Source organism: Rhinolophus hipposideros (genome assembly GCF_964194185.1).
Source record: "Rhinolophus hipposideros genome assembly, chromosome: 1".
In the NCBI taxonomy this organism is placed as follows: Eukaryota; Metazoa; Chordata; class Mammalia; order Chiroptera; family Rhinolophidae; genus Rhinolophus; species Rhinolophus hipposideros.
The window spans coordinates 101,628,681-101,653,750 of record NC_138047.1 but is presented as its reverse complement, the minus strand read 5'-3'; the positions used below and the strand labels follow the sequence as shown (position 1 = coordinate 101,653,750).

Genomic DNA, 25,070 nt, shown 5'->3' with positions numbered 1-25,070 from the left:
GCTTGCACATAGAACAGCTCAATAAATACTTGTTTTTGTGGTTATTATTTTCTGAAAACAAACAAAACCCATTCATCATTGGCGGATGGAAAAGAGGTAACCTATCAAAGTCGTCATAGTTTGGGGCCAGAAACATTTTCCTTCTGCTGACTGAACTGTCCCTTCATTTTCTTCAACCTCCCTTCTGCTCTGGGGCTCCCTCCTCTGGACTCAGGTCAGGATTAGCCAAGAGCGAATGTCCTGGCCCAGGTGATGTCCCAACTCAGCCCTGGAACTGAATCAGAAAGCGCGGGGAGAAAGCCCTCGAGGGTGTTGTGTTGAGAAGCGGGAGCAGCTGGTGGACTGAATTAAGAGCATGAAGATTATGACCTGCTGAACGAAGGGGTTCAAGCCACCCACGCGGTGGGCAGGTAGCTTCCTCAGTATCCAGCCCTCACATCCGGAAAGTGAAACCCACTGGGGTCCCTTTGATTGAAGGCGCAGTTTCAATACACTCACACAAAGAAAGGATTTATTACTTACAGATCTTAGCAGGGGGTGGGGGTGCAGGGTGCCACTGAGGGGCGGAGCGCAGCCCCTCCACGCTGCCCTGTCAACAGACAGAGGGAGACAGAGAGCAAGGTAGCAGGCACGAATTACTTAACTCGGGGCGGAGTCACTGACTTAACCCTACGTGGGTTTAACTATTAGTGGCTATTTAAAAAGATGTCCCAGAAAAGTAAAGCGGGGACTTACGGCGGGCATCCTAAACTCAAGTCCTTATCTAAACGTCCAGTCTAGACTCTTGGTGCAGCCTCCTGTAAAACGCCTAGGCAGCAACTCACAAAAGCAAAAGTTTTCCTCCGAGCGTCAGCTCGCGGGAGCCACCTCAGTGCGAAACGAGGAAACAAGTCCGGCCGGCTCTTCCAAATTTCCGCGATGGCTGCGGCCGGGTGCGCGCTGCTCCGGGCGTCTCTCCCCGCGCTGCTGCTGTGCCTGGCAGCGGGGTGGAGCGGGGAGGGGACCAGCCCGCACCTGCCGAGCATCTTCCTGGGCCGCTGCGCGGAGTACCTGGCCTTGGTGGCCCCTCAGCTGCGGTGAGCGTGTCGGCGGGCACGGGGGCGCTGAGCCCGTGAAGACTGGGAAAAGGAGAAGACTGGGAGGGGAGGGGGGGAAATAAAGGAGAGGGGCGAGAAAGACACAGAGAGAGGGCAAAGCGGGCAGTCAGGAGGTGAGAGGAGGTGTGGGGACAGGGAAATTGGGTCTGAAGGTCAGGGGCTTGATATGAGGGGTGCGCATGGGGGTTGATGGGGGTCCGAAAGGTGAGGGGAGCCGAGTGTGGAGGGTGGGTCTAGAGGTGAAGGGGGTGCTGTGTGTGTGGTGGGGGCTGGTCTCCAGGTGACCATTAGGGAGAGGTGAATTTGGATGGACAGCCCCAGACCCAGCAGACCCAGGGATTCCATGAGTTCAGGTACTTCGGGAATTGAAATTTCAAATCTAATCTAGAGGACCTTTTTTTTGTTTTGTTTTGTTTTGTTTTTAAGTTTGAGTGTCTTTTGCCAGCTTCTTACTAATTTTTGTTTCTTCTTTGGACACATTTTTTTTGTTTTCATAGTCCCTTTTTTGTGCCAGTTATTTTTAATGTGACACATTTCCAGCAAAAAAAAAAAAAAAGAGAGAGAGCGCTCATATGAGGAACGCCCATGTCACCTAATACAAGAAATAAAATGTTGCTAATGTAGTGGGAATGCTTTTAGAAAGCTAGACTAGAAGTCAAGAGTTGTGGCTGGCACTGGAGGTCATACTTTCTGCCTTACCAGGAAGTGCAACAGCCTTTCTCAACAGGTGGTGCTCATTCCTGAATTTACAAGGACCTGCACAGGGGCCTGACCTCACCTGGACCCGCCCCTACAATGGACCTCATTGTCTAAATGAAGAAGCTGGGAGCCTGTGTGGCTTACTGGAATTGTCACCTTCTGGCTCGGTGCCTTTTTGGCTCCTCTCTGTGAGCGTGGAGGCGAGACTTTATTCCTTACTTCTGAAAAACTTGTGTTTTACCTTCTGAGAGACACTTCCACTGTCCGATTTCTCAATCCATCTCCTAAGTTATTAATTTTTTTTCCTCTTCTGAATTGGGGTTAATGCATGAGCCATAACAATTCCTTACCTTTTTTTGTATGCTTAGTTTGGCGTAGTTGATGTATGACAAAATGGCTTGTAAAGCTCGTAGAGTGCATTGAGAGAAATGGAAAGACATCACATTGCAATGTGATTTCCCCCCCCTCTATAAACTTCTTCTTTTGCACAGGGACAAGAACTGCACAGCCATCTGGGAAGCCTTTAAAATGGTGTTGGATAAGGACCCCTGTTCTGTGTTGCCCTCTGACTATGACCTTTTTGTGAACCTTTCCAGGCATTCCATTCCCAGAGACAAGGTAACTCCACGACCCCACAAAACATTGCTCTCTAAAGACAGACTGGTGTAATTAGCTGCATCCAGGGACCCTGCAGTGTTATGGGAACATCAGGCACAATTTCACAATGCACTTGCACTTGTGGAGCTCTGTGGTGGGAAGGTGGCTTCATCGTCAACAGTGACCCTGGCCTCCCTGCCTGTCTGGGCAGAAGGAAATTGCCTGAGTCAACAGTCAGTGCAAGAATCACAAGGGCATCAGGATGGCGCCACACTTTTGCACCCCTAGCCAACTCTGTCCTAACTGACCCTAACGGCCTGAACCTGGAGTAATTCAGAAAGCTCTCAAACTCAAGTATCCTCCCAGAAAACCAATCTCTCCTTGCAAGGGGCCTGAGGATTATATCTACTTAGTATCGGTGTCTTGACCATTGATATCTATATTTTCTGCACTCTAAATTCTAATAAAATGAAAATAAATGAGAAAAATCTATGTAAAATGTTTGCTTAGAATAGTACCTTGAGTTGAAAGAACATTAGGTAGCATTTTTATTTTTCTGATATAATTCTTAGCCTGATTTTTTTCATTGTAAAATCTTACCATTGATTTTTTTTTTTTTTTTCACTTATAAGGGCAGGTAAATGGAGCTGGAGGGTCAGAGAGATAGTAAACTGAAAACATGATTTTTAAGTATATGTTGCATTTTGAACCTTGCTGCCTCCCTGCCAGTAAAAAAAGAGCCATAAATTGTGGCCTCTTCCCTCATAGATTATGGTTCTAGTTGATGAACTCGATAAATACTTACTGAGCTACTTCCTTGTGCTAGGCATGTGATAAGGGTTGAGGCTGCAACAGGGAACAAAATAGCCCCTGCCCTTGGGAGCTTCCAGTCTAGGCACAAAAAAAGTTTGAGTTCTGATGAAATAATGAGTGAGCAGGGTATTCTTATTTGTATTATCATTATGTGAAAAAACAAACTTCATAGTGGGAACTATAAAGTATAATACAAAAGAAATGTATTTGTGAGGCTCTTCATACTTTAGGAAATGCTTTTTGTGATTGCATGTCATCCTAACCACAGCTGTGGAAGAAACGAAAAGGCTCATGGTCCCCATTTTCCAGATGTGGAAACTGAGGTACAGGGAGATGACATGCCTTGGTCAAAATCACATATTTAGTGTATCACAGAACCAAGATTCAAACCCGGGTCCCTGGATCATCTTTTATATCCTGGAATCTTCACATACACACTCCACATTGTCTCCACATTGTACTGCTGGGAAAATATTTCATTAACATTTGCATGATACTCTTGGACTCAAAGGAACAGAGGTGGTACTACTCTCTGAACTGGTAATTAAAACGAAGAAAATAAAGAGCAGTTGTGAGGCAAGTCAGAGTTGAATGCGAAACGGGTTGCGTGACTTACCTTGATGATACTGTGCCTGAAAAAAATATTTGTTTTGATTTTATTTTATAGTTTAATGTTGTGTTTGTTTTTCCTTAGTCCCTGTTCTGGGAAAATAATCAGTTCCTTGTTACTAGCTACGCGGAGAACACCCGTCGTTTTATGCCTTTGCAAGATGTTCTGTACGGCAGGACTGGAGATCTCTTGAGCTGGTGCCGACAGAAAAATGCCTCTGGTAAGACTCCTGCACAAATCACAAGAAAAATAAGAGTTCTTGTTTACTGTGCACTTGCCATTTGGGCTAAGTGCTTTCATATGCATTTATCTCTTTGATCCCTTCCCTCAATCCTCTGAGGTAGGGGTAATAATCATTAATGATAATAATAATAATAATAGCACTTATGTTTTGCTAGGAAATTTCTAAGCACTTTATGTATATTAACTAATTTAATCCCTACAACAGCCCCATGGGATACGTCCCATCCTAATTCCTATTTTGACAAATGAGGAAACTGAGGCACAGCAAGGTTAAGAAACTTGCTCAGGGGTGCGCAGCTAGTAAACAGCAGAGTCAGACAGTCAGACTCCAGAGCACATGTTCTCAATCCTGTGCAACTCAGCCGCACTATCCTCATTTTCCCGAGGGGGAAACTGAGGCTTAGGGAGGTTGAATCACTTGACGAGACAGAGGCCAGGATTCAACCCTCTTCTGATGGATTTGAAGCCTGTGCTCTTAAATGCCACTCCAGGCCACCAGTAGATATTTTGAGATTAAAATCACAGTGAAAGATTAAGTCACAAGGACTGACCTGATGGTAGGGACAACTCTCCTCATTCATCCAGCTGCCATGCTCGGAGTTGGCAGTAAAGCGTCGCCACCGTCAGGGAGCTGATAGCCTTGTGAGGGTCAGTTACTCCCTCATCTGTGTGCTCTGATGCAGGAAGGACTACGGAGCAGCAGAGTGAGACACCAGCCTTGACCAGAGTATCCAGGAAGCTTCCTGGTGGCTCTTGGCTCTGGATGAATCTTGCAGGCTGAGTAGGAGCAAGGCAAGGAGGTGGGGGAAGGAGTTCCCTTTATGAAGGCTAGAAAGTCTCCCCCCTGTGTATCGGAGTCACTTTAAAAGTTAACCTGAGCTCAGTTGTTTATTCTCCTCCATTCATGTATCCATCCAGTTAACATTCGTAGAGTGCCTCCTATGTGCCAGGTCTCCCTCTTTTAGGTACTGGGCACACAGCAGAGAATAGAACCGGAAAATAATACCCATCCTTACATTATATGTAGGGGGGGGATAAGACAGTGAATAAGCAGGTAAAATATATTGTCTACCATAAGATTGTAAGGGCTACAGAGAAAAGCAAATCAGGGAAACAGGACAGGAAGAGCTAGATTGATGAGGATGGAAGAGGAAAGTGTCACAATTTTTCATAGGCCCAGGAAAAGCCTCACTAAGAAGCTATTTCAGCAAAGACCTGAAGGAGACGAGGAAGAGCATTTCCTGACAGAGGGAACAGCAGGTGCAAAGACCCTGAGCTGGGAGTGTGTCTGGCATATTTAAAGAACAGCAAGGGGGACAATAAGTAAAGATAAAAGTAGTCAGGTGCAAGGCTAGAGGAATAAAGGAGGCCCCTGCGGCCAGGACATTGCAAGGACTCTGGCTTTCACTAAGAGTGAGAAGGGAAGCACGGCAAGGTAGAGGGCAAATGGACATGGCCAGGGATCACTTCCAATGGACCAGGAAGTGATCTCTGACCAGGAAGCCTGTTTGATTATCCTGTAGAGGGTGGGGGAGGATGGCAGAGGGACATGATGGTAAGAGTATGATGGAAAGGTGTATAATACAAAAGTATTTGGTCTTTGTCTCCCAGTTCCTGGCACACAGCTCCTAAAGCCTTTGGAATCTGAGGAGTGATAAAAGTGTCTTTTGTTTGGCAATGAGATGACTGGTGGTTGAGGCCCGTAGATAGCTTCAGATGGGGGTTGGTCACCAGAAAGACCAAGGCATGATTAGAGAGTTGGAACTTTTAGCCCCATTTTCTGTCCCCCAGGAAGGGGAGATGGACTGGAGATTGAGCTAATCACCAGCAGCCAATGATCTAATCAACTATGCCCACATAATGAGATCTCCGCTAAAAATCCCTAAATGATGGGGTTTGAGAAGATTCCGAGTTGGTAAACATATCCAAATACTGGTATGGTAGTGCACCCAGAGAGATCATGGAAGCTCCACGCACCCACCGTCCATACCTTGCCTATGCATTTCTTCCATTTGGCTGTTCCTGAGTTGTACTCTTTACAACAAGCCAGTAATAGTAAATAAGGTGTTCTCCTGCGTTCTGCGAGCCATTCTAGCAAATTATGGCACCTGAGGAGGGGGTTGTGGAAACCCCTGAATTTATAGCCAGTTGGTTAAGAGTGCAGGTGTCAACTTGTAGCTGGTGTCTGATGTGGGAGTGGTCTTATGGGACTGAGCCCTTAAGCTGTGGGCTTTGTGCTAATTCTGCATAGTGTCAGAATTGAATTGAATTGTAGGACACCCAGCTGGTTCCTGGAGAGTCTGGAGAAATGATTGGTATGGGGAAAGAAACCCCACGCATTTGTTGTCAGACGTGTTGTTAGTAAAACAGCACAGAGAAAGTGCCCCAAGAAACCACGAGGTTATTCCCCACCTCTCCGTTTCTATCTATGCCATCCTATGAGGGGTCCTTGTTTAAAAATGAAGTGAAGTCCAGAGGTTAGGGGCCACAAAATAATGGGATGGTCCTATCGTTGGAGTCCTGTGGGGCCATGAACAGTGATGATCAGGCTTTGTGTTTATTGATCTGGAAAGGTGTTTGTGACATATTTTTAAGGGAGAAATCAAGTTAATCCACATAAAAATATGTATACACAATACATATGTGAAAGTATGCACATGAACAAGTCAAGAAGAGGCAAACCCAAACTGTTAACAGCAGTTCTTGCTGGGAATATGGCATCGTACATTTTTTTTTCATATCCACATTTACCATTTTTTTGTGTTTGTAATTTAGATATATTATGAGAATGAAAGATTTTTGAAGAAGAAAATTCTTCAACTAAGTCAATGATCATTAATAATACCAGTCATTCATAGTCTAAGAACAAGAAAGTATAACAGGTAAATACAGAAATTGTTGTCTGTCAGAAATGGTGGAAGGAGCCCTGGGAAGCTAGAGAGTTAGACTGTGGTATGTACCATCCTCCGTGTCATGCACCATCCAGGGGACCTGTCTGAGCCTCAGGTCTCTGAGAAATTGGGACACGGGCCCGCAGAGGTGATAACCTGGACTGCCTGCAAATCTAGAGTGTGTAATTCAAAGAAGTAATTACCACTCTCTTAAATAATGTCAAATAATAATTCTCTCTTAAGTTATGCGATGGACCTGGCATCACAGGACAGACTCCCTAAAAACATTACAGGTTGCCAAATTTGCACCAGCCCAAGGCATGTCATTTCCCTCCAGGTAGTACATAATTTTGCCCTGTTTGGTTCTTTCTGGAACAATTTGTCAACTAACACTTTCTTCTGTTTTTACAGAGTAAATGGTGAACAAATTCCATATGTATCTGCTGTATTGTAGCTGTAAAATGTAATACATTCGAACATTTTATATATTTTAAATATTATAAAATATCTATTTTCTTGGTCTATTTTTCTTGTATTGACTTCTAAGACCAGGGCTAACTGGAGAAAGCACTTCTCCCAGGAGAGCAAAGTTTTGTGGGGGGGTTTTAATCTCTTTACTAGAGTTCCAGCAGAGAAATAACCCAGCTGACATGCTTATGCTCAGTGGTCTGCCAAGCTCACTTATCTGCCAGCTGTTCAGGTCTCTGCCTTCCTCACATTTGTGCCAAGCAAGATGACAGATGTCTTCGTATCATGGACCGGGTGGTCACTCACTAGGCTCTTTATGGACTGGGTGGGCAGGACTGAGAATGTTTCACTTGTACAGAACACAGGCTAACTATATTCTATGGAACCAGCAAGGATTTTTAATGAATTCATTTTTTTCCTATACAATCTTGAACTGTGTTTATCCATTTTCCCCTTAGGACTCGATTACGAATCCTGTCCTACATCAGAAGATTGTGAAAACAATGCTGTGAATTCCTTCTGGAAAAGGGCATCCATGCAGGTCATGCTGGGCTGGGCAGCTGGGTGGCTGAGCGTGTGTGAACATGGGACCGAGGGGTTCAGAGACTGGGCTATCGGGTCATTATTTAACTGTTTGGAGCCTCACTTTCCACCTTTATAACATTCTGAGTCATTCTCTCTGCTCTGTAAAGTTGTAACTTTAAACTGAAAGACTGGATGCCGTACCTGGCACGGAGAAATCAGTCGGTGAGTGTCAGTCATGAATGAGGGTACCAAATAGTCGGTATTGGTACTATTGTGCCGTGGTTGTTGTTAGTATTGCAAATCAATGTGATCTTTATTGCTGTGTAAAGCGGGGTAGCCCCTGCTTTCTGGGACACTGGGGGACATCTGAGAGCTAGAGTGGGGATCGGAAATGTCTACAAAACTGATGTCAGTGGGCAAGGAGGTGATAGGTGACTGAGGACCAACTGGAGACATGGAAATGATCCTCTTACGGTAAGTCCACTCCTTAGACAGTGTTGTCACCAGAGTTGATAATAGTTACCAGCAGCTATGAGATCCAGTGAGTACAGCTTACGTCTTCTGTCGCCAGAACAAAGATCAGGAATAAAGAGTGTTAAGTCTTTTGCTCAGCGCTCAGCAAAGAGCTGCCTACTGTTACATGACTAGGTGGCCCATGGGCCTTCAGGGTCCTTCCCGCACTGCTGCCAACCCTCTTCCAGTGCTATCCATGTGTCTGGATCTCGAGGTATCCACTGGGTTCATCGTTCATCAGGGTGAGAGGGACTTTGGTCAACTCCTCCACCACAAGGGCCACTGGGAGCTAAGCAGAGGGCCTGCTCCAGACCACACATTCTGTTTACTCCTGTGCTCGCCTGCCAGTCCAGTGGGAGCACTCCATTTGCACCCACTTCCCATAGCTTCTCTTTGGAGTGCAGGCTATCGTCTTTGGCAGTGGACTGCCCGAACCCCTCACTGAGCCCCTCACTGAGGGACTATGGCTGTGTCATCACCTGAACGTAGATCATGATGACAACTCAGGGGTGATGTCAACATTACACAGAAAGGAACCATATAGTCTACCCAGTGGATCTACCTGACGTCACAATGTGTGTTCCAAACCGCCATCTTATACTTTCTCCAGTTCTATAATGGGAATTTATAGTAATTGTGCTCACATTTTACGAGCTCTCAGAATATGCTGGATAGTCCAAGCCTGTGGAGAGGTAGTAGAGACATATTCAATAAGTTTTAATAATCATTATTATAAATGGTTTGATCTTTACAACAGTCCTATGAGGTAGGAACTCTTATTACCCCTGTTTTACAGACAGAAAAAATGGGGCGCGGAGAGGTCAAGAAATGTGACCAGACTTATTGCAGAGTTAATAAGTAAGGAGCCAGAGACCAAGTTTTCAACCACTACATCATTCATGCCTCATTGTATCTGCATGCATTTTTAAATTGATTTTTCTTATCAATATAACAGCTCCTTATGATAGAAAATGACAAATTGTATAAAATATAAATAAGAAAATGAATCATCCATAATTCCCATCACCTAAAGGCAACCCCTTCAGCATGGTGGTCATCAGACCTTGACATCTGTGTGTCTAACCATGACTGTTAGCACTATTTGGAAGCAACCTGAGACGTGTGTGATGTGGACTATCTTGTGGCTTTGCTGCAGCTGGCGTTGGCCATCACTGTGCTGGAAAATAAGCCCAGCCACGTGTACCTCAGGGCTGCATAATACCATTACCCCACCCCGCTCTGTTCTAGTGTAAGCATTTTATCAGGGAAACTATATGCTCCAGCAGTGTTCTGAACTGGAGATTTGGGGACTTCTCTGAACTCTTTCCCTTGGGAATTTCAGGGGTTGAGTAATATTCCCTGACTTCTGCCCATTTATTTTTAACCTAGAGTGTGTGCTCCACCCACCTAATCTTGCATTTTGCTTTGAATGTAAGCACTTCCTATGCTGTAGCAAATCTTTTGTACACTTGTATTAATAGCTGGGTAATATCTCAGACCTGTAAGTACCATGATTTACTTGCCATTCCCTTGTCATTGACTATTTTAAATGGGGTACAAACAATGCTGCAATACACATCTTTGCACACCACGTGGTCCTTATTACCAAGTATTTCTCTCTCATCTTTTTTGCACTCCTCTGCCTCTTAAAGTTACTTACGTGTGACTTGCACTGGCCATTGAGATGTGAATGGGAGTGACCATGTTACTTCTGGGTGGAAGGAAATCTTTAAGAACTGGTCTATGATTTACCACTTTCCCCTTCTCTCTTCCTGATAACTAGTGACTTTGCAGATATGGAGACTTCATCAGTTTGGGACCCAAAGTGAGGAGCAAAAGCCCAATGGACCTATGATAAACATGTAGTGTGAGCATGAAATAAATCTAGTTTAAATGCAGTTTAAAGCCACTGTGATTTCAAGGTTGTTCATATGGCAGCATAACTTAGTCCACTCCAGCTGGTGCAATGCTGGAATCTGAAACTATATCACATTATTTTCTTAGATTAAATTCCCAGACGCGGAATTACTGAGTCGATGAGTTTTTGACATTTCAAAGCAATATGCTTTCCCAGATATACTAGTTTTCATCCCTTCTAGCTGTATGAAATATCAAATTTATCACACCCTTGCCAGTATTGAAAATTGTCAATTAAAAAAAAATTTGGCCATTGATTGCATAGCTGAAAAAGGACATGTCTTACTTTACTCAAAATACTTGTTTCTTCTTACAGTATTCAAAGGATAGTTCTGGGGTGATCCATGTTATGTTGAATGGTTCAGAGCCAACAGGAGCCTATCCTGTAAAAGGGTAAGTATGTTGGCACCAACAAATACAACAGAAATGCCAAATTGTTTGTCTAGTTGTTTTGGATGGAGGCTTAAGAGAATTGTCCTAATCCCCAATCTAATGCTTGCTTTAATAAGTTCAGGTGAAGCAAAACAATCGAAGGACCTAGAGATCAGAGACACATCTCAACAGTTTTACCATTAACAACTGATGAATGCATGAATGAAATCAGTAACCTAAAAATTAAAAAGTTACCCCCAAAAGCTTTAAAACAAAAGTAATAGGTAAATCAACTAACAATGAAATGGGGAAAGTATCATACTGCTTTAGGACACTAAAAAAAAAAGCCTTTCCTATTTTTCAGGTTTTTTGCAGATTTTGAAGTTCCCTACTTCCAGAAGGATAAGATCACACGAATTGAGATCTGGGTTATGAATGAAATTGGAGGACCCAAAGTGTAAGTTATGAAGCTATGGATGAGGGTGATTGTGTAAACATGCTTTTCTTGGATGTGTTATGATCAAGTCTGTTTTACATTTTCATGTTTTGGGGAAACAATAGTCTTCTCTGTTTCTAATGTGAAGGGCAGAGAAAGGGAGAGACTTGACTTTCTGGAAATGTCACTAGCCAGTCCTGAGCCCAGAGAGAAAACCTCTTTTATCCAGATACTCCTCTCAGCCAAGGAAAGTCATGTTCCTTTCTAAGCAACCTAGGCAGCTTTGGATTGGACAGTTTCTCATGCATTTGTGTGGGTCAAAGCAAGTTTCTCTTTCTGCAAGAGTTTTTGAAGCCCCAAAATTCTTACCAAGCGTTCTACGAATTGACCCAAAGGCTATGTAATGAAGCTTCCTTCTGTCACTCCTTTTCTCCCTGTACACTCCCTCTGTATTCATGTTACATGAATACCTCTGTATTCAGGTAGGGGAGGCTGCCTACCTTCCCGTTCCGCATAAGCGGAGGCTGGGTCCTGCCTGTGACATCAGTGGCATGCCTACTAAGCACAGTGGCTGTGTTGTACCTACCTCTTTGCCTTTACACACCCCCTGCTTAATTGTGACCTTCAGGAGGGCAGCACGCGGTTCAGGGTGGCAGTGTCTATCCAGAGCCTTCACATGCATTCAGAAGTTTGGGGCCAAAAACCCCTGTTTTTAGGAATTTATGCTAAGAAAATAAATAATAAAGGATGAGTATGAAAATGAAACTTCATGCAGGTGTGTTGTGTATCAGTGACGTTGGACTATAGGAATTAATTTTGATCTTTAAAAAGAGGGCAGTGGTTCTATGAATGATGTTCCGATTAGGGAAGGGAGAGCATGCAGGAATTAACAATAAGGGCAGGAGGTATATGTGTATGTACACAGACATGGGCAAATGCAGAAAACAAAATGCACTGGACAGAAGAATACTATATTGTAGTTTTTCAAAGGTCTCGTGGGAATAAACCTATTTTAAAAGTCTAGAATGATATACATCAAAATGTTAGCAGCAGCTATCACTAATAATGTGAGATTTGGGGTATTTGTGTCTTTTTATTTGCATTTTCTAACATTTTTTGATTTGTATGTTTTTGTTGCCATTTAAAGCTTAACGTAATACACTACGTTGAACAAGGGTATTAGCCCTGTGCCTGCCGGGTCACATCACAGAGCTGTGTTGGTGGTGGGGGCCGTGGCTGGGGGGGGCTATGGAATGCCCTGTGGCGCAGTGCGCCTGTCCCTGCAAGGCCCGTCCCCTGCACTTGACTTGCATTCATCAGAGCAGCTGTAGGGTGCTCAGAGCAGCACCTCCCGAGGTGCCACGGCTTTACCGCAAGCAGTACTTTTGGGTCCAGAGATTTTCCCAGATATTTCTCCAGAGAGGAGACTATCCTAGGAGCACACGGTCAAACTAAATTTTAATTCACCCAGAAACAATGTCTTCCATCCTCTTATTTTAGTTTTCTGTTTCTGTGTTTATGGTTTAGGGAATCCTGTGGAGAAGGCAGTGTGAAAATCCTGGAAGAGAGACTGAAAACAATGGGTTTTCAGTACAGCTGTATCGATGACTATCTGTAGGTGGTATATTATAATATAGTCAGTACATGTATTCAAAGGTGGGTGGGGATTGGGGAGGGCGGAGGGCTGTTGAAATGGTTCTGTGGGGGTCAGCTCTAAAGGCCAGGGGACTGTGCCTTCTCAGGTGTCATTGGGTGTGGGGACTGAGAGTGCCTTCTGGCCAGGTTGGGCCTGCCTCCACCCACTTCTGTCCAGAGCCCTTTTTAATGAGCTTAAAGGACAGAACAGCCCTGTATCATTTGCGCATGTCCTGTTTCCTCCTGGATTGCGTATAGCATGGGGAGTAACCTGTGAACAGGAACCATGGTGCCTGCATCCCTGGGTGCCCTGCTGCCTGTGGGATCCTTGCCCATGCTACAAGCTAAGGGGAGTATGTCTGAGATACTTACAGACAGGTACATCTTGGCTGTACACCAGTAGGAAATAATAATAGCTACTCTTTAGTTAGCACATTATGGACCAGGTACTTTATGTACTTATAATCAGATAGCGTTTGAGGGCGTTCCTGATTCGGGGAACTGTAGGTAAGTTTGGCTCAAAGCCCAGGACAGTTGAAACTGCCCTCGTCTGGGAATTCCTCACCTTCCTGCTTCTTGCTCCTTTCTGTGTCAGCACCTCAGTCTTCAGGTCTGTTTGGTTCCTCAGAGGCTGGAATCCAACTCTGCAAGGAATTAGTGGCTTTCCCCACCATTTGAGGGTATGGTAGGGTACAGATGACATCTGCAATCTCAGCCAGCACCCATGACCATCCAGCTGGCTCTGCCACCCTGTCTTCTCAAAAGCTGGGTGGGCTGAATCACCCTTCCATCTGAGCAAAGCCCCCTGGAAGCGCGGGTCTTCCCTGACTCATGCCTCCCCTAAGGGAACCCTCAAAACTGTTCTTTTTCCTACAGCTTGAAGCTGTACCATTTTACTCATCTATTATTGCTAATGCTCTCAGGAAATTCAAAAGTCAGGTGTTGTCATCACTCTCTTTTAAAGACGAAAGAAAGCTATTACTCTTTTGGCAATATAACCTATGTGCAGCGATATGTACAAACCATAACTATCCAGTTGAATGAATTTTCACAAGTTCAATATACACATGTAACCAGCACCTAAATCAAGAAACAGACATAACAGACACCCCAGTGCCTCCCCTCGACCTTCCTTTTAGTCTCCCCCCAACCCCCATTCGTAATAGTAACCACTCTAGACTTGTAAGGTCATACATTAGTTTTTTCTCTTATAAATTTTTCAAATGTTAATTAAGAATATTTTTTAAGTGTACATGAAAGTAGATAGAATAGTGTAATGAACCCCTACATATCCATCACCCAGCTTCAAAAATATCCCCTTTGTATGGATGGGTAGATTGAGGGTCTGAGAGGTTAAGGAAGTTTCCCAAGTCACTACTCAGTGACAGACCTGAGTTTTGAACCCAGCATTGTATGGCCTTGAAGCATGATTTTTACTTTCTACTATAGGATTCTTCCTTTTTTAAAGCATCAGATTTTAGTAAATTCTAAAAAAAGTTAATTCTGACTCTAAAACTGCTTTATGATGGAGAAATGGCTAAAATTTTCACATTTATGATCACTTTGCTTTAGTTCAGGAACTCCCCAGAGGAGCCTGTCTTTTTACAAGTCACTGGTCTAAGTGTGGAGGCCCAGCCAGAGCCCAAGGTCTCCTGCTGGTTCACAGCTGTCCTGCTTTTCTCTCTAGTGTTGTTCCCACCTAAGCTGGCTGCAGAGCTGTTCCTTTCTAAACCTGGCTTAGCCCCCCCAGCTCCCATTTCCTCACTGTGCATGGGGTTTTGTATTCCTCCTGGGAGCACTGAGCAGGTAACAAAATGTTTAACATAGGCCAGTGACAAAGGTTAACCAAAACAGATGTAAGTGAGAACTTCCTGCCCCCACAAAATTCAGGTGACACTGGCCTCTGTCCTGTGGCAATTGAGAGTTCTCCCAAAGATTCTTGGATTCTTGCAAATTTTGGCCGGGGCCTATCATTTCCTAGCCTCTCTGGATTCCTAGTTGATTTCCGCTTGGCACAGTGTTGAACCAGACTCAGTGAAACTAGATGCATTTGGGGGGTGGGGGTCGGCCAGCGGCATAATGACAACTACTCTCATTTAAAAAAAAAATTGCGTAGAGTAGACTTTTCTGAAAAGTAGACGAGTCCTAGGAAGGAGTCGCACAGCATGTCACAGAGTGAACAATGTATTTCCTGTTCCTCCAAAGTCCCCTCCAGTCACTCTGCTATGAGAGAGCCTCTCGTGGCCTGTCTCCTACCTAATGCCCAGGTTGCCCCCTTTACCTAGTTCCTCTCTCCACAGCTGTCTCCTCGTTCCTCCCAGCTGCTCTGGAACCCCGCCACGCAGAGCAGTTTAGCTTTCTTTGCTGAAGCCTGGGCACCAGCCATCACCCATGTGCTTCGAGCCCAACCTTCTGCCCAAAGTATTTGAGAGGTTTTTCCAAGCAAAATCATACATCCATAGAGAAGTGATTCCATTCTCAGGCTCTAGTAAGCCTGCAAGGTTCAAATTCTCCTCCACGCTTGTTCTGACTGTGAGAACTTGGGCAAGTTCCTTTGGACAGCTTTCTCAACTGTAAATTGGAGATGATAATAGTACCTGTTCTGAGTGGTCATTGTGAGGATTAAATGATATAATTTGCGTAAAGTACATAATCAGTTTTTGCTACACAGTGAGCGTTCAATAAAAGAAACTGTTCTGGGAGGCCAGAGACTTTGTATCCCCAGGACCTTGCAGGCACACCATAAATGTTTGATGCATGGAAGTCATTTAAACAATCCGCTAACTATTATTTCTTTTCATTCTACAGGCCAGTGAAGCTCTTACAGTGTGTGGACCACAGCACTCATCCTGACTGTGCTTTAAATTCGTAAGTAAATATCCTAACTCAACCCCTTTGCTTTCCCAAGATAACCAGTCCTTACTATTTATAGAACATTGATGAATTGCAATATGATTTTCACAAAATGCCCGGCTACAGAGTCAGGTTTGTATTTCTGTGCTGTATTTCTCTCAGTCTGAACTGCTAAGCTTGTGCAGGTAGGGTAAATACGTGCCCAGCTGAGCAGAGCCTTCCCTGATGTGTCCCTCTGCTCTAGCTGAATTTGCTTCTGCAGAAATCCTAGGAGTGTGTGTTCGTGGGGGGGGGGGATAGGAGGGCCTTTTAAAATGTATTTCTTCATCCTAATATATTTATAAATCATATTAATTTTTTGCAAAGGTAATACATATGCATGGGATACAATTCAAAGTTATAAAAGGGTCAAGAAAGTGAACAAACTTTCTTCCTCTATTCCTGGTCACTCAATTCCCTCACCTAGAACTACCAAAATTTCTAGTTTCTTGTGTATCTTTCTAGAATATTCTGTGCCCCAAAATAACACACACACACACACACACACACACACACACACACTTACGTATACTATTCATATAAATGATAGTATCCATAGGATTCTACAGCTTGCTTTTATTATAGTGTGCCTTAGTGCTATTTCCATACCTATAGATAAAGCTGCCCCATTTTTTTAATAGCTCTGTGGCGTTCTGTTGTATGCACGTATCATGATTTATTTAACCTATTACCCCTAGGTGGACATTTAAATTGTTTCCAATGTTATGTGTCATGAACAATGAATAAGAGGATTTCTTTCCTCTCCACTCGCATTTCCTCAAAGTAATTTCTTTTAACATTTTGGTCCATCTTTTCCCATATGTCCTTAATGCTCAAGCATACACATGTTTCCAGACACGGTTGCACGTTTGTTTGGTTGGTTGGTTTTGGTTTGGACTTATTTTCATTTATTTATTTGCATTTGCTTTTGTACAAAAAACAATCATGCTAGACATACTGTTGCTGTAGGCTTTTTTTCATTTACCGCCTGGTGTATAAGGTATCCTTTTGAGTCTGTTCCTGCTTTCTGACTCAGTCTTTTAGTGGCTGCAGAGTATGCTGTAGGATGGCTACTCTGCCATTTATTTAACCATTTTCTAAACATACGCTGACTTAGTTGTAGGTATAGTTGTAGTTGGTTTGTGGTTATAAACAATTTTGAGATATAATCCTTGATTATATCAGAAGTGCATAAAAAAATGTATACAAGTGGACACTTTGGTCAACGTTGCTCAAGCAGTCGTTTGCTGTCATCAGACGTGTCTGGATGCTGATGGTAACCACTTTGAGCAGATCTTGTAATTGCAGAAGTCAAACGTGATTTGTATTCATCTTGTGTTATCTGTATATATTGAGTATTACAATTTTAATAGTTTTTTCCTGTCTTAAAATGTGTATACATATTTTTTGGCAACCTCTGCATTCTTTGAGCTTTTGTGCAAGTATTTGTGTGGGATAGATTACCAGCAATGGAGTTGTTGGGTCAAAGAATGTATGTAGTTTGAAATTTGATGTTTCTAAAGGGCTGCATTGAAACTGAGAGTCCTTACGATTTTGATTAAACTTAGTTTTAAATCCTAGGTCTAGGAATCATATCCCTTATTGCTGTCTCTCTCTGTCTCTCTCTCTATTTATATATATATTATATATAATATATATATATCTATCTAATATATATAATATATTATATATTATATAATATATATAATGTATATTATATAATATATTATATTAGATAATATATATTATATATATATGTATATGTATATGTATATATATATATATATATAAAGGCTAGGTCCAATCCCCAGGATAATCATCAACCCCTGAGGCAGCAGGAAACAGTAGCCCGGGTCTGACTGATGGTCATAAGATGAGACCTCTGGGAGCTAAGGTAACATCTTGACCTAAGTTATGTTTCAGCTCCTGAGCCGTAAGGTGGAACAACCCCTGGCTACTTTCCCATGAGAGAGGACTGAGGGACGCTGGATAAGACCTCAGAACTGTCCTCAAGACTTGAAGCAATGATTCATTATTCCTCACCTCCCAACATGACCCTGAACTCCTAACCCACAGTGTCTTGTGATTCTGCCCTATAGAATCTGTAACATACATGCCATTGGGGAGCCAGGTCTTATGGGCACTAGCTCATCTGTGTCTCCAGGGTTGGTGCCATTTCCTTAATTAGACTTCTACTTTCTTTGCTGCAAACTGCTGTTTGTGTCTCCACTGGCTTTGATGGATGCAGGCAAAACGAATGCCTTGAGTTGGTAACAGCACCAGTGTACACTCCCGCCAAAGTATATGGTGGGTGCTCCTTTTCCCCTTCCTTTGCCAACACTGGGGTTAGTGTGGGCCCTGACAGTTGCTTGTTGTGTGTGTGTGGTTTTCTTTTTCGTAATGTAAGTACCTGACTGAAGCTTTGATTAGGGAGGCATTCACTTCCATGATGGCTGTCTATCTCCAACAAACAGATTGCCAAAGCACTGAAGGGCTTGGCCACCCCCCCCAGTAAAGCTCCTTTGTTTTAGAGATCTTGGTTGATTTCAATGACTGACCATTTGGGTCGCTTTTTTCTTCTCATCCTGAGCTTTAACTTCCCACTCTTAGGTTTTAAATTCACCAATAAAGAGGGAACCTGTAATACCGTAGGCCCCCACCCTTAACCCCAATAAAAGCAGAACCCCAGGCTCTTGCACTGTTTCTCTCTCCCCACAACCTTGCTGTGTGGCTCCACGTGTGCTATGTAATTTCCAGGTTTTGTGAGTCAAAAACCTTTATTTTTTTCAAAGTTTCCAGAAGGTTGTTGGTGAAGAGCATCTTGCAATTGTAATAAGAACCATAAGGGCCAGTCTAGCCACAATGTGGGCTATTGATAGGCTAAGACCAGCACAAAACATGGGTATAATCCGTATCTGTTTCTGAGTCTGTACCTGTACCTATATCTCTATCTAATTTTAGGTAGTCTTATGGGTAAAACACAGGGCTTTATTGTTTTCATTTGCATTGGCAGGAAGATTTCTTTTCCTATCTGCTAAAATCATACTTATCCTTGAGGAACCTATTCCAAATGTTCGTTCTCGGTAAGGCTTTCCTGATTCTACAGGTGGTTTAAGAACTCCCTTCTCTGTGCTCCCGGGACTTTGTACAGAGCTGACTACAGCACTTCACTCTTTTCAGCCGTGTTATAGTTCATTCCACCCCGTCTGTCTGCCTCACTAGATTTGGACGTTGCGTGAACTCCCTCTTCGTGTGTCTCAGGACACTTGGACACAGCAGGTGCTCCAAGAATGTCTGTAGGATCCACTCATCCACCTACAAGGGGAAGATAACTACTGAGGGCTGGACACCACTGTATGCCAGGCATGGTGTGCATTCCATAGAATATTTCATTCATCCTTGTAACTAGTCAGAGAGGGAGAGAGAGAGAGAGAGAGAGGGAGAGGGAGAGAGAGAGAGAGAGAGAGAGAGAGAGAGAGAGAGAGAGAGAGAGGAGAGAAAGAGGAGAGAGAGAGACTGCTCATCATGCCCACTGGCTCCTCTTCCCTTCTCCACTCAGTAGAACTTTAGAATTTTAGTTGGGCTCATGGCTGCCAAGAACGAGTTGTACTTCCTAGCCTCCCTTTCTGCTGTGGCCAACCGATGTGTGCAACTTTTGGGCTAAGCATTTGAAAGGAAGAAACATGCATTTCCTCCTCCCTTTCCAGCTGGCAGTGTGTGGACCCAGGAGCTGTGGTGCTGAGCCAACTCCACGGGGTGTGGCAGAGCAACACCACAGAAGGAGGGCGGGTGCCCCCTGGGGGCTGGGGGTGGGGGCTGGAGCTTCCGTTATCAGCCTGGACAGTTACTGAGACAGAAATAAACTTCTGTCTTGTCTAAGCCACTGGGATTTGGGGTCATTTCGACAGCAACCAAACCTGTATCTGAATCAATGTGGGTAGACTCTCTTATCTTCATTTCAGAGGTGGAGGAACTCTGGCTCAGGGAAGCTAATGAAAGACTTGTGCAAGACGACCCACCCAGCAGGGCGTGGGTCTGAAGCCAGTCGGTGAGGTTTTCAGGATTCACTCTGGCAACTGTCCTGCTCTTTTGACTGGAAATTGGGATGACTGATCCCCCCTCGCCAGCATGTGTACTGGGAGCTGCCTACCATCCCAGGGGTGGCTGGTGAATTAAGTCCTCTCCCATACTCTGCTGCTCATGTCCTGTGAATTCGGCATGCATCTTTTGGAGTCCACTCACAGTGGATAAAACATAGTCTATGGACCTGACTTTCCTCACCACAAACTGAAACCCACTGTCCCATCCCTGATGCTAAAAGACCTTCATGTCCCCTCACCGCCAAGCCCAAACCTCTAGCCTGGCCTCCCACGTTGTCCTCATTGGGAGCTTCCATTTCAGGCTAGCTTTGATCCACTTCCCTAAAGACATCTGTGCATTCCTGCAACAGCCTGGGGACGCTGACCCTTGGGCGGTGGTAAGAGCATTGCTGTTGGAGTTAGATGACGTGAGTTTGGCTATTTCCTCATCTACAAACTAAAATTAATGAAAATCCATCTCACAAGTTTGTTGTGAAGATTGAATAAAACCATGTGTGTAGAAGCGCCCAACCTCCTTTCTAGACAGGACACTGGAAAGACTCCGCAGAGCCTGGGCTGGGTACAGGATTCTGGTTCCTAAAGTTCATGTAGGGAGCACATCAGGTGACATTCTTAATTGCAGGTTTTGCACACTCGCTCCAGGTAGTTCAGAAATGGGCGCATTCAAGGATTTCAGGTCACTCACCGACTCTCCCTGGGAACACAAGAGAGGCAGGACTGGAGGCCATGCCAAAATCCCACCCAGACCTGCCTCAGGGGAGACCACACTGCAGCCTGTCTCGGCACAGACGCCTCCAAGAGTACGCACGACGCACACATATGAATGCCTCCAGCATCTTTGCCATTGCTGCCTCCGAAAGCTGGTGCCTTGGGTTCCTCCATGGCTAGAAAGGACCCTGAGTGGCACCTGCTGGAGGCATCCTTGGCTCCTCTTCTCTCACCCCTCAGAAAATCCTGTCATCGACTCTGACTAGCCTGGTCTGAGCTGCTGTCATCTGTCACCTGGATTATGGCAGTTGACCTTAATAAGTCTCCCTGCTTCCACTTGGCCCCATCCCCCCGTAGCCTCTTTGAAACCCAGCTACTATCGTGTTTCCCTGAAAATAAGACCTAATTGGACAATAAGCCCTAGCATGATTTTTCAGGACGACATCCCCTGAACATAAGCCGTAATGCATCTTTTGGAGCAAATCTTAATATAAGACCCTGTCTTATTTTCGGGGAAACACGGTAGAGTTAGCTTTTTATTTTTCATTAGGGACACTTTCAAAAACAAAGTATAGAGAATAGTCCTTTAAAAGTTCAGCCATGTCACTCGTGCTTACAGCCCCGCAATCGCTCCCATGTCACTCAGAGTAAGAGCCAAGCAGCCTGCCCCGCTCACTTCTCCAATTTCTTTTCTTCCTCGCCTTCCCCTCACTGAGCCTCAGCCACATTTGTTCCTCAGGGACTTTGGAAAGGCACATTCCCACCTCAGTGACTTTGCCCTGGCTGTTCCTCTGCCTGGAAGTCCCTCCCAGAGCCGTCCATGTGACTACCTCTCTCACTCCTGTAAATATTTGCTCATATCTCACCTCCACAAACTTACCTTTGCTTCAGTAGTACAAGTTACAGCCTGCATTGTAAACTCTAACTCTGTGAAACCCTCATGTTGTTCTGTTTTTACTTTCTTACTGTGTTCCATCATCTTCTGACTTGTTTATTAAGTTTATTCTTTGTTGCCTGTCTTCCACCTGTTAGAATATAAGCTCCAGGAGAGCAGGGACTTTCACCTGTTTTGTTCACTGGTGGGTGTGTTCCAACAACCTGGAACAGAACCTGCGACCTGGTAGGCACTTAGGAATAAATGACTGAAGGAACAAACAACTGGTTTCTACCCAGGGAGGCGCATAGACTTGAGACACAGAATTTTCAAAGGCGCTGGGAATGACACATGCGTACAAGAGTTGGAGGCATATGCATAAGCTCCGGGTGGTGATTGCAAGAAACAGAAACCCACTGTGGCTCAGTTAGGTGGGAAAATGGGGACTAAGGTTATTGGGAAGATTTAATGGGGTCTCTGACCCTTAGTGTTACAGTGTAACTTAGTCTATGGTTTTACTGCTTTAGCAGACTCTAAACTTTATACAGATACAAATCATGTAAAATTCCTTTTTGCAAAACCCATTGCACGGTACACTGCTATTCCTGAAATAGGAAAGTGGTGCCTCTCTGACATCAGAGCCTCAGTTTACTTCTCCTGCTGCACGATGTCTAAGGTGAATGAGCATGGCTCTCCTCACCTATCCTCAGGTCTTTCTGAGCACGTTAGTAGTGTCAGGCTTCCAGCCCATCACTCTGGAGTCTTCGTCTCGTTTCATTCCAACCACGTTCCTGGAAGGTGGGCAGTTTGATTCCCTATGATCCTGAGGTTCAGAGAACGTGGACCCAGACATACAAAACAAAGGCAAACAAAACTATGTTTCTATTTGTGCATGTAATGGGCGTAAATGATAGAAATAGGCCTGAGAAGATAAACTCAAAATTGCTAACAGTGGCTACTTCTAGGGAAGGGAGTGAGAACTGGAAATAGATGAAAGGAAACTCATTATTGTGTTTAGTTTGGTATAATTTTGTTTTCTAAAAAAATAAGAATAAACGTAACCTTGTATACATTAGTTAATTATTTAAAAGCAAAAATATATAATCAATTTTGAATGAATCATGTTTGGGACATTAAATGAATCAGAAGTGCAATTGTAGAAAATGTCCAGCAGGTGGAGCCCTAGTACAACTTTGTGGGCAGCCGAAGATTCCTGTAGCAAAAAAGGGGTGGGTTACCAGCACTCAGATGGAATCAGAAACTCTGAGAACCCCGCCACTACTGGAGAGCCAAGGGATACATTTCCAAGCCGACAACAGATTGTTCCATAATTTTTAAAATTTGTCTTTTAATTCATTTAAAAGAATTCAGGCATTTCTGTTAAAAATCCAGTGGTCAGAACCTATTTGTTATGGCCAGAGTCCATATTTTGACCAGGTTCTTTCTCGGTGTCTTTATGTCAGGACAGGTTTTTCTTCACTATTCAACTCTGATGATGTAATGTCCACCAGCAGGGGACTAGGCTAACTTTATGGTACATGCGTACAATCAGAATTCATCCACGAGGAAGAACGAATTACAACTCTGTAGTTATGTATAGAAGTATGTCCAAAATATGGTGTTAGGTGAAAAAGCAAATTGCAGATTTCATTTGTGCTTAGATAAAAAAAATATGTGAGCGTGTGTGTGTGCGTGTGTGTATGTATCAGGTTCCTGGAAGGACAGTTCAAACTATCAATGACGGTTCTCTATGGAAAGAGGCAATAGGGAGATTCAGGGACTTCTGCTTTTCACTTGATAACTCTCTGTACTATATTTAAATTTTTCTACAAATTTTCTAGAAAGCATGCATGTATATTTTTGAAAGCAGGTGTTGTACACCAGTACTGACATTGTCTCTATTTCCTTTTTAATTTGCAGGGCAGCAACATCTATTCAAAGAGAAGCCCCATCCCTTTACGCAGAACAGAGTGTCGGCCTTGTCATTCCTTTCTTAGCGACTTTGGCTTCAGGTGCTCAGATGTAGCTACTAGAAACTCAGCTATGCTGCCCTCACCGCTCCAGCCCTGAAACCTGCCGTTGTGCCATCATTCTTCTTGTCCTCTGTACCAAGTGGTTCCATCGTCCAAAGAAGCTTCCTGCTGGAAAACAATATCCTGAAATGGGCTTTTAAGGAGGCGTATGCTCAGGATTTCAGAAACAAGAGATTAATCTGGTTCTTTTTAACAGGCTAAAACTGCTGCATTAGAATTAAAGCAAGTTATTATTTTCTTTTTTTCATGATGGTACAAAGCACTGAAACCTAAACTGTTGTATAATCAAACATTTTCAGAAAGTTCTAATACAACTGTATATTTTATTTTCTTCTATGTTTTCCTGTATTCCCAGGAGGGCACACCGTATTTTTGCTGGTAGCATAAGATTTTTATGTACATTATATAAATATATACATATATATTTGGTAGGCAAAGATTTATATTAAAGATGGTCATTTCAAATGGTTACAACAGGGTAATACTCAAAATGTCTAATACTAGGGAACTGTTTACATATGGTTTACTATATATGTAGGATGGAATATTCAAATAGGAAAAGTCATGTTTGTCGATGTAAATGCCCTTCACCTGGTGACTAGATGAACTAATAGTGGTATGTCTAGAGCAGGGGTGTCCAAACTGCGGCCCGCGGGCCAACTGCGGCCCGCGATCCATTTTTTGTTGGCCCGCAGCAAATTCCAAAAATATATTTAGTTTACTTAAATAAACCAGGTGAGGCAATACGTACTTCACCTCGCGTGAGTGGCCCAGCTGTTTGTGTATTTTACTGCATATGGCCCTGGGTGAAAAATGTTGAAAAAAGTTTGGACACCCCTGGTCTAGACAGTGGAGTACTATGCAGCAATAAAAAGTAGCCAGCTGTTGAGATACACAGGAAGGTGGATGAAACACAAATGCATTGTGCCAAGTGAAAGAAGCCAGCCCAAAAGCCTACATGCTATTTGGTTCTAATTACATGACATTCTGGAAATGGAAAAATTATAAGAATGGAGAACAGATCCACAGTTGCCAGGGGTTAGGACTAGGGAGAGGAGCTAACTGAAAAGGGGCAGTGGGGGAATTTTGAGGGAGTGACAAACTATTCCGTATCTAGGTGGTGGTGGTGGTAAATCATAGATGTCAAAAAGAGTAAATTTCATTGTATGTGAATGAATGACATGTTTTCAGAGAGCATTTAATTGCAGAAAAATGTCAACAATAAGTGCAAGAGGTAGGATATAAAACTGTGTATCACATGATCCAATTTACTAAATACAATATAAATTTAACAGATATATTGTGTGTGTGTATGTGTGTGTGTGTGTGTGTGTGTATGTGTGACATACATACCGTAAATCATTGGAAGGAAAGGCAGAGCAATGATTCTGCAGAGTGGTTTTATCACTGGTTTTTCTTCTGACTTCTGAACTTTTGTACTTTCCAAATTTCCTCTAAAGAGGAAATTACTTTTACAGTCATTACTTTTACAGTCAAAAAAAGAGAAATGCAGACCCACATGCACACATGCACGTATCATATATGTGTGGTAATTTGACCCAACACAAAACATTTCCAGATGTGACAAACAAACCCAAAATATCACAGACACTTCCCTGTTCTCCTTACTCCTTTTCTTACTTAAAG

At 43.6% G+C, this 25,070-nt stretch overlaps 1 protein-coding gene across 3 annotated transcripts; it reads left to right on the top strand.

The window, feature by feature from the left end:
• Nucleotides 1–665: 665 nt before the first annotated feature.
• Nucleotides 666–24,720, top strand: BST1 (bone marrow stromal cell antigen 1). 3 transcript variants are annotated; one of them, XM_081051483.1, is made up of 10 exons: nt 726–1,076; nt 1,825–1,984; nt 2,288–2,414; nt 3,901–4,036; nt 7,877–7,959; nt 10,690–10,766; nt 11,110–11,202; nt 12,709–12,795; nt 15,625–15,684; nt 23,311–24,720. In XM_081051483.1, the coding sequence occupies exons 2-10, from the start codon at nt 1,911–1,913 to the stop codon at nt 23,414–23,416; spliced, it is 843 nt and encodes a 280-aa protein (XP_080907609.1). In that variant the 5' UTR covers nt 726–1,076; nt 1,825–1,910; the 3' UTR covers nt 23,417–24,720. The 3 variants fall into 3 exon arrangements, with proteins under 3 accessions (XP_080907608.1, XP_080907610.1, XP_080907609.1); XM_081051482.1 differs by lacking the exon at nt 1,825–1,984 and having other exon boundaries at nt 666–1,076; XM_081051484.1 differs by lacking the exons at nt 1,825–1,984; nt 12,709–12,795 and having other exon boundaries at nt 676–1,076.
• Nucleotides 24,721–25,070: the final 350 nt, after the last annotated feature.

Excerpts from the sequence above, each read along its gene's own strand:
- BST1 (XM_081051482.1), top strand. The coding sequence starts at position 919 with ATGGCTGCGGCCGGGTGCGCGCTGCTCCGGGCGTCTCTCCCCGCGCTG. Across the intron at positions 2,415-3,900 it reads ATTCCATTCCCAGAGACAAG|TCCCTGTTCTGGGAAAATAA; the intron begins GTAACTCCACGA and ends GTTTTTCCTTAG. Across the intron at positions 12,796-15,624 it reads AGCTGTATCGATGACTATCT|GCCAGTGAAGCTCTTACAGT; the intron begins GTAGGTGGTATA and ends TTCATTCTACAG.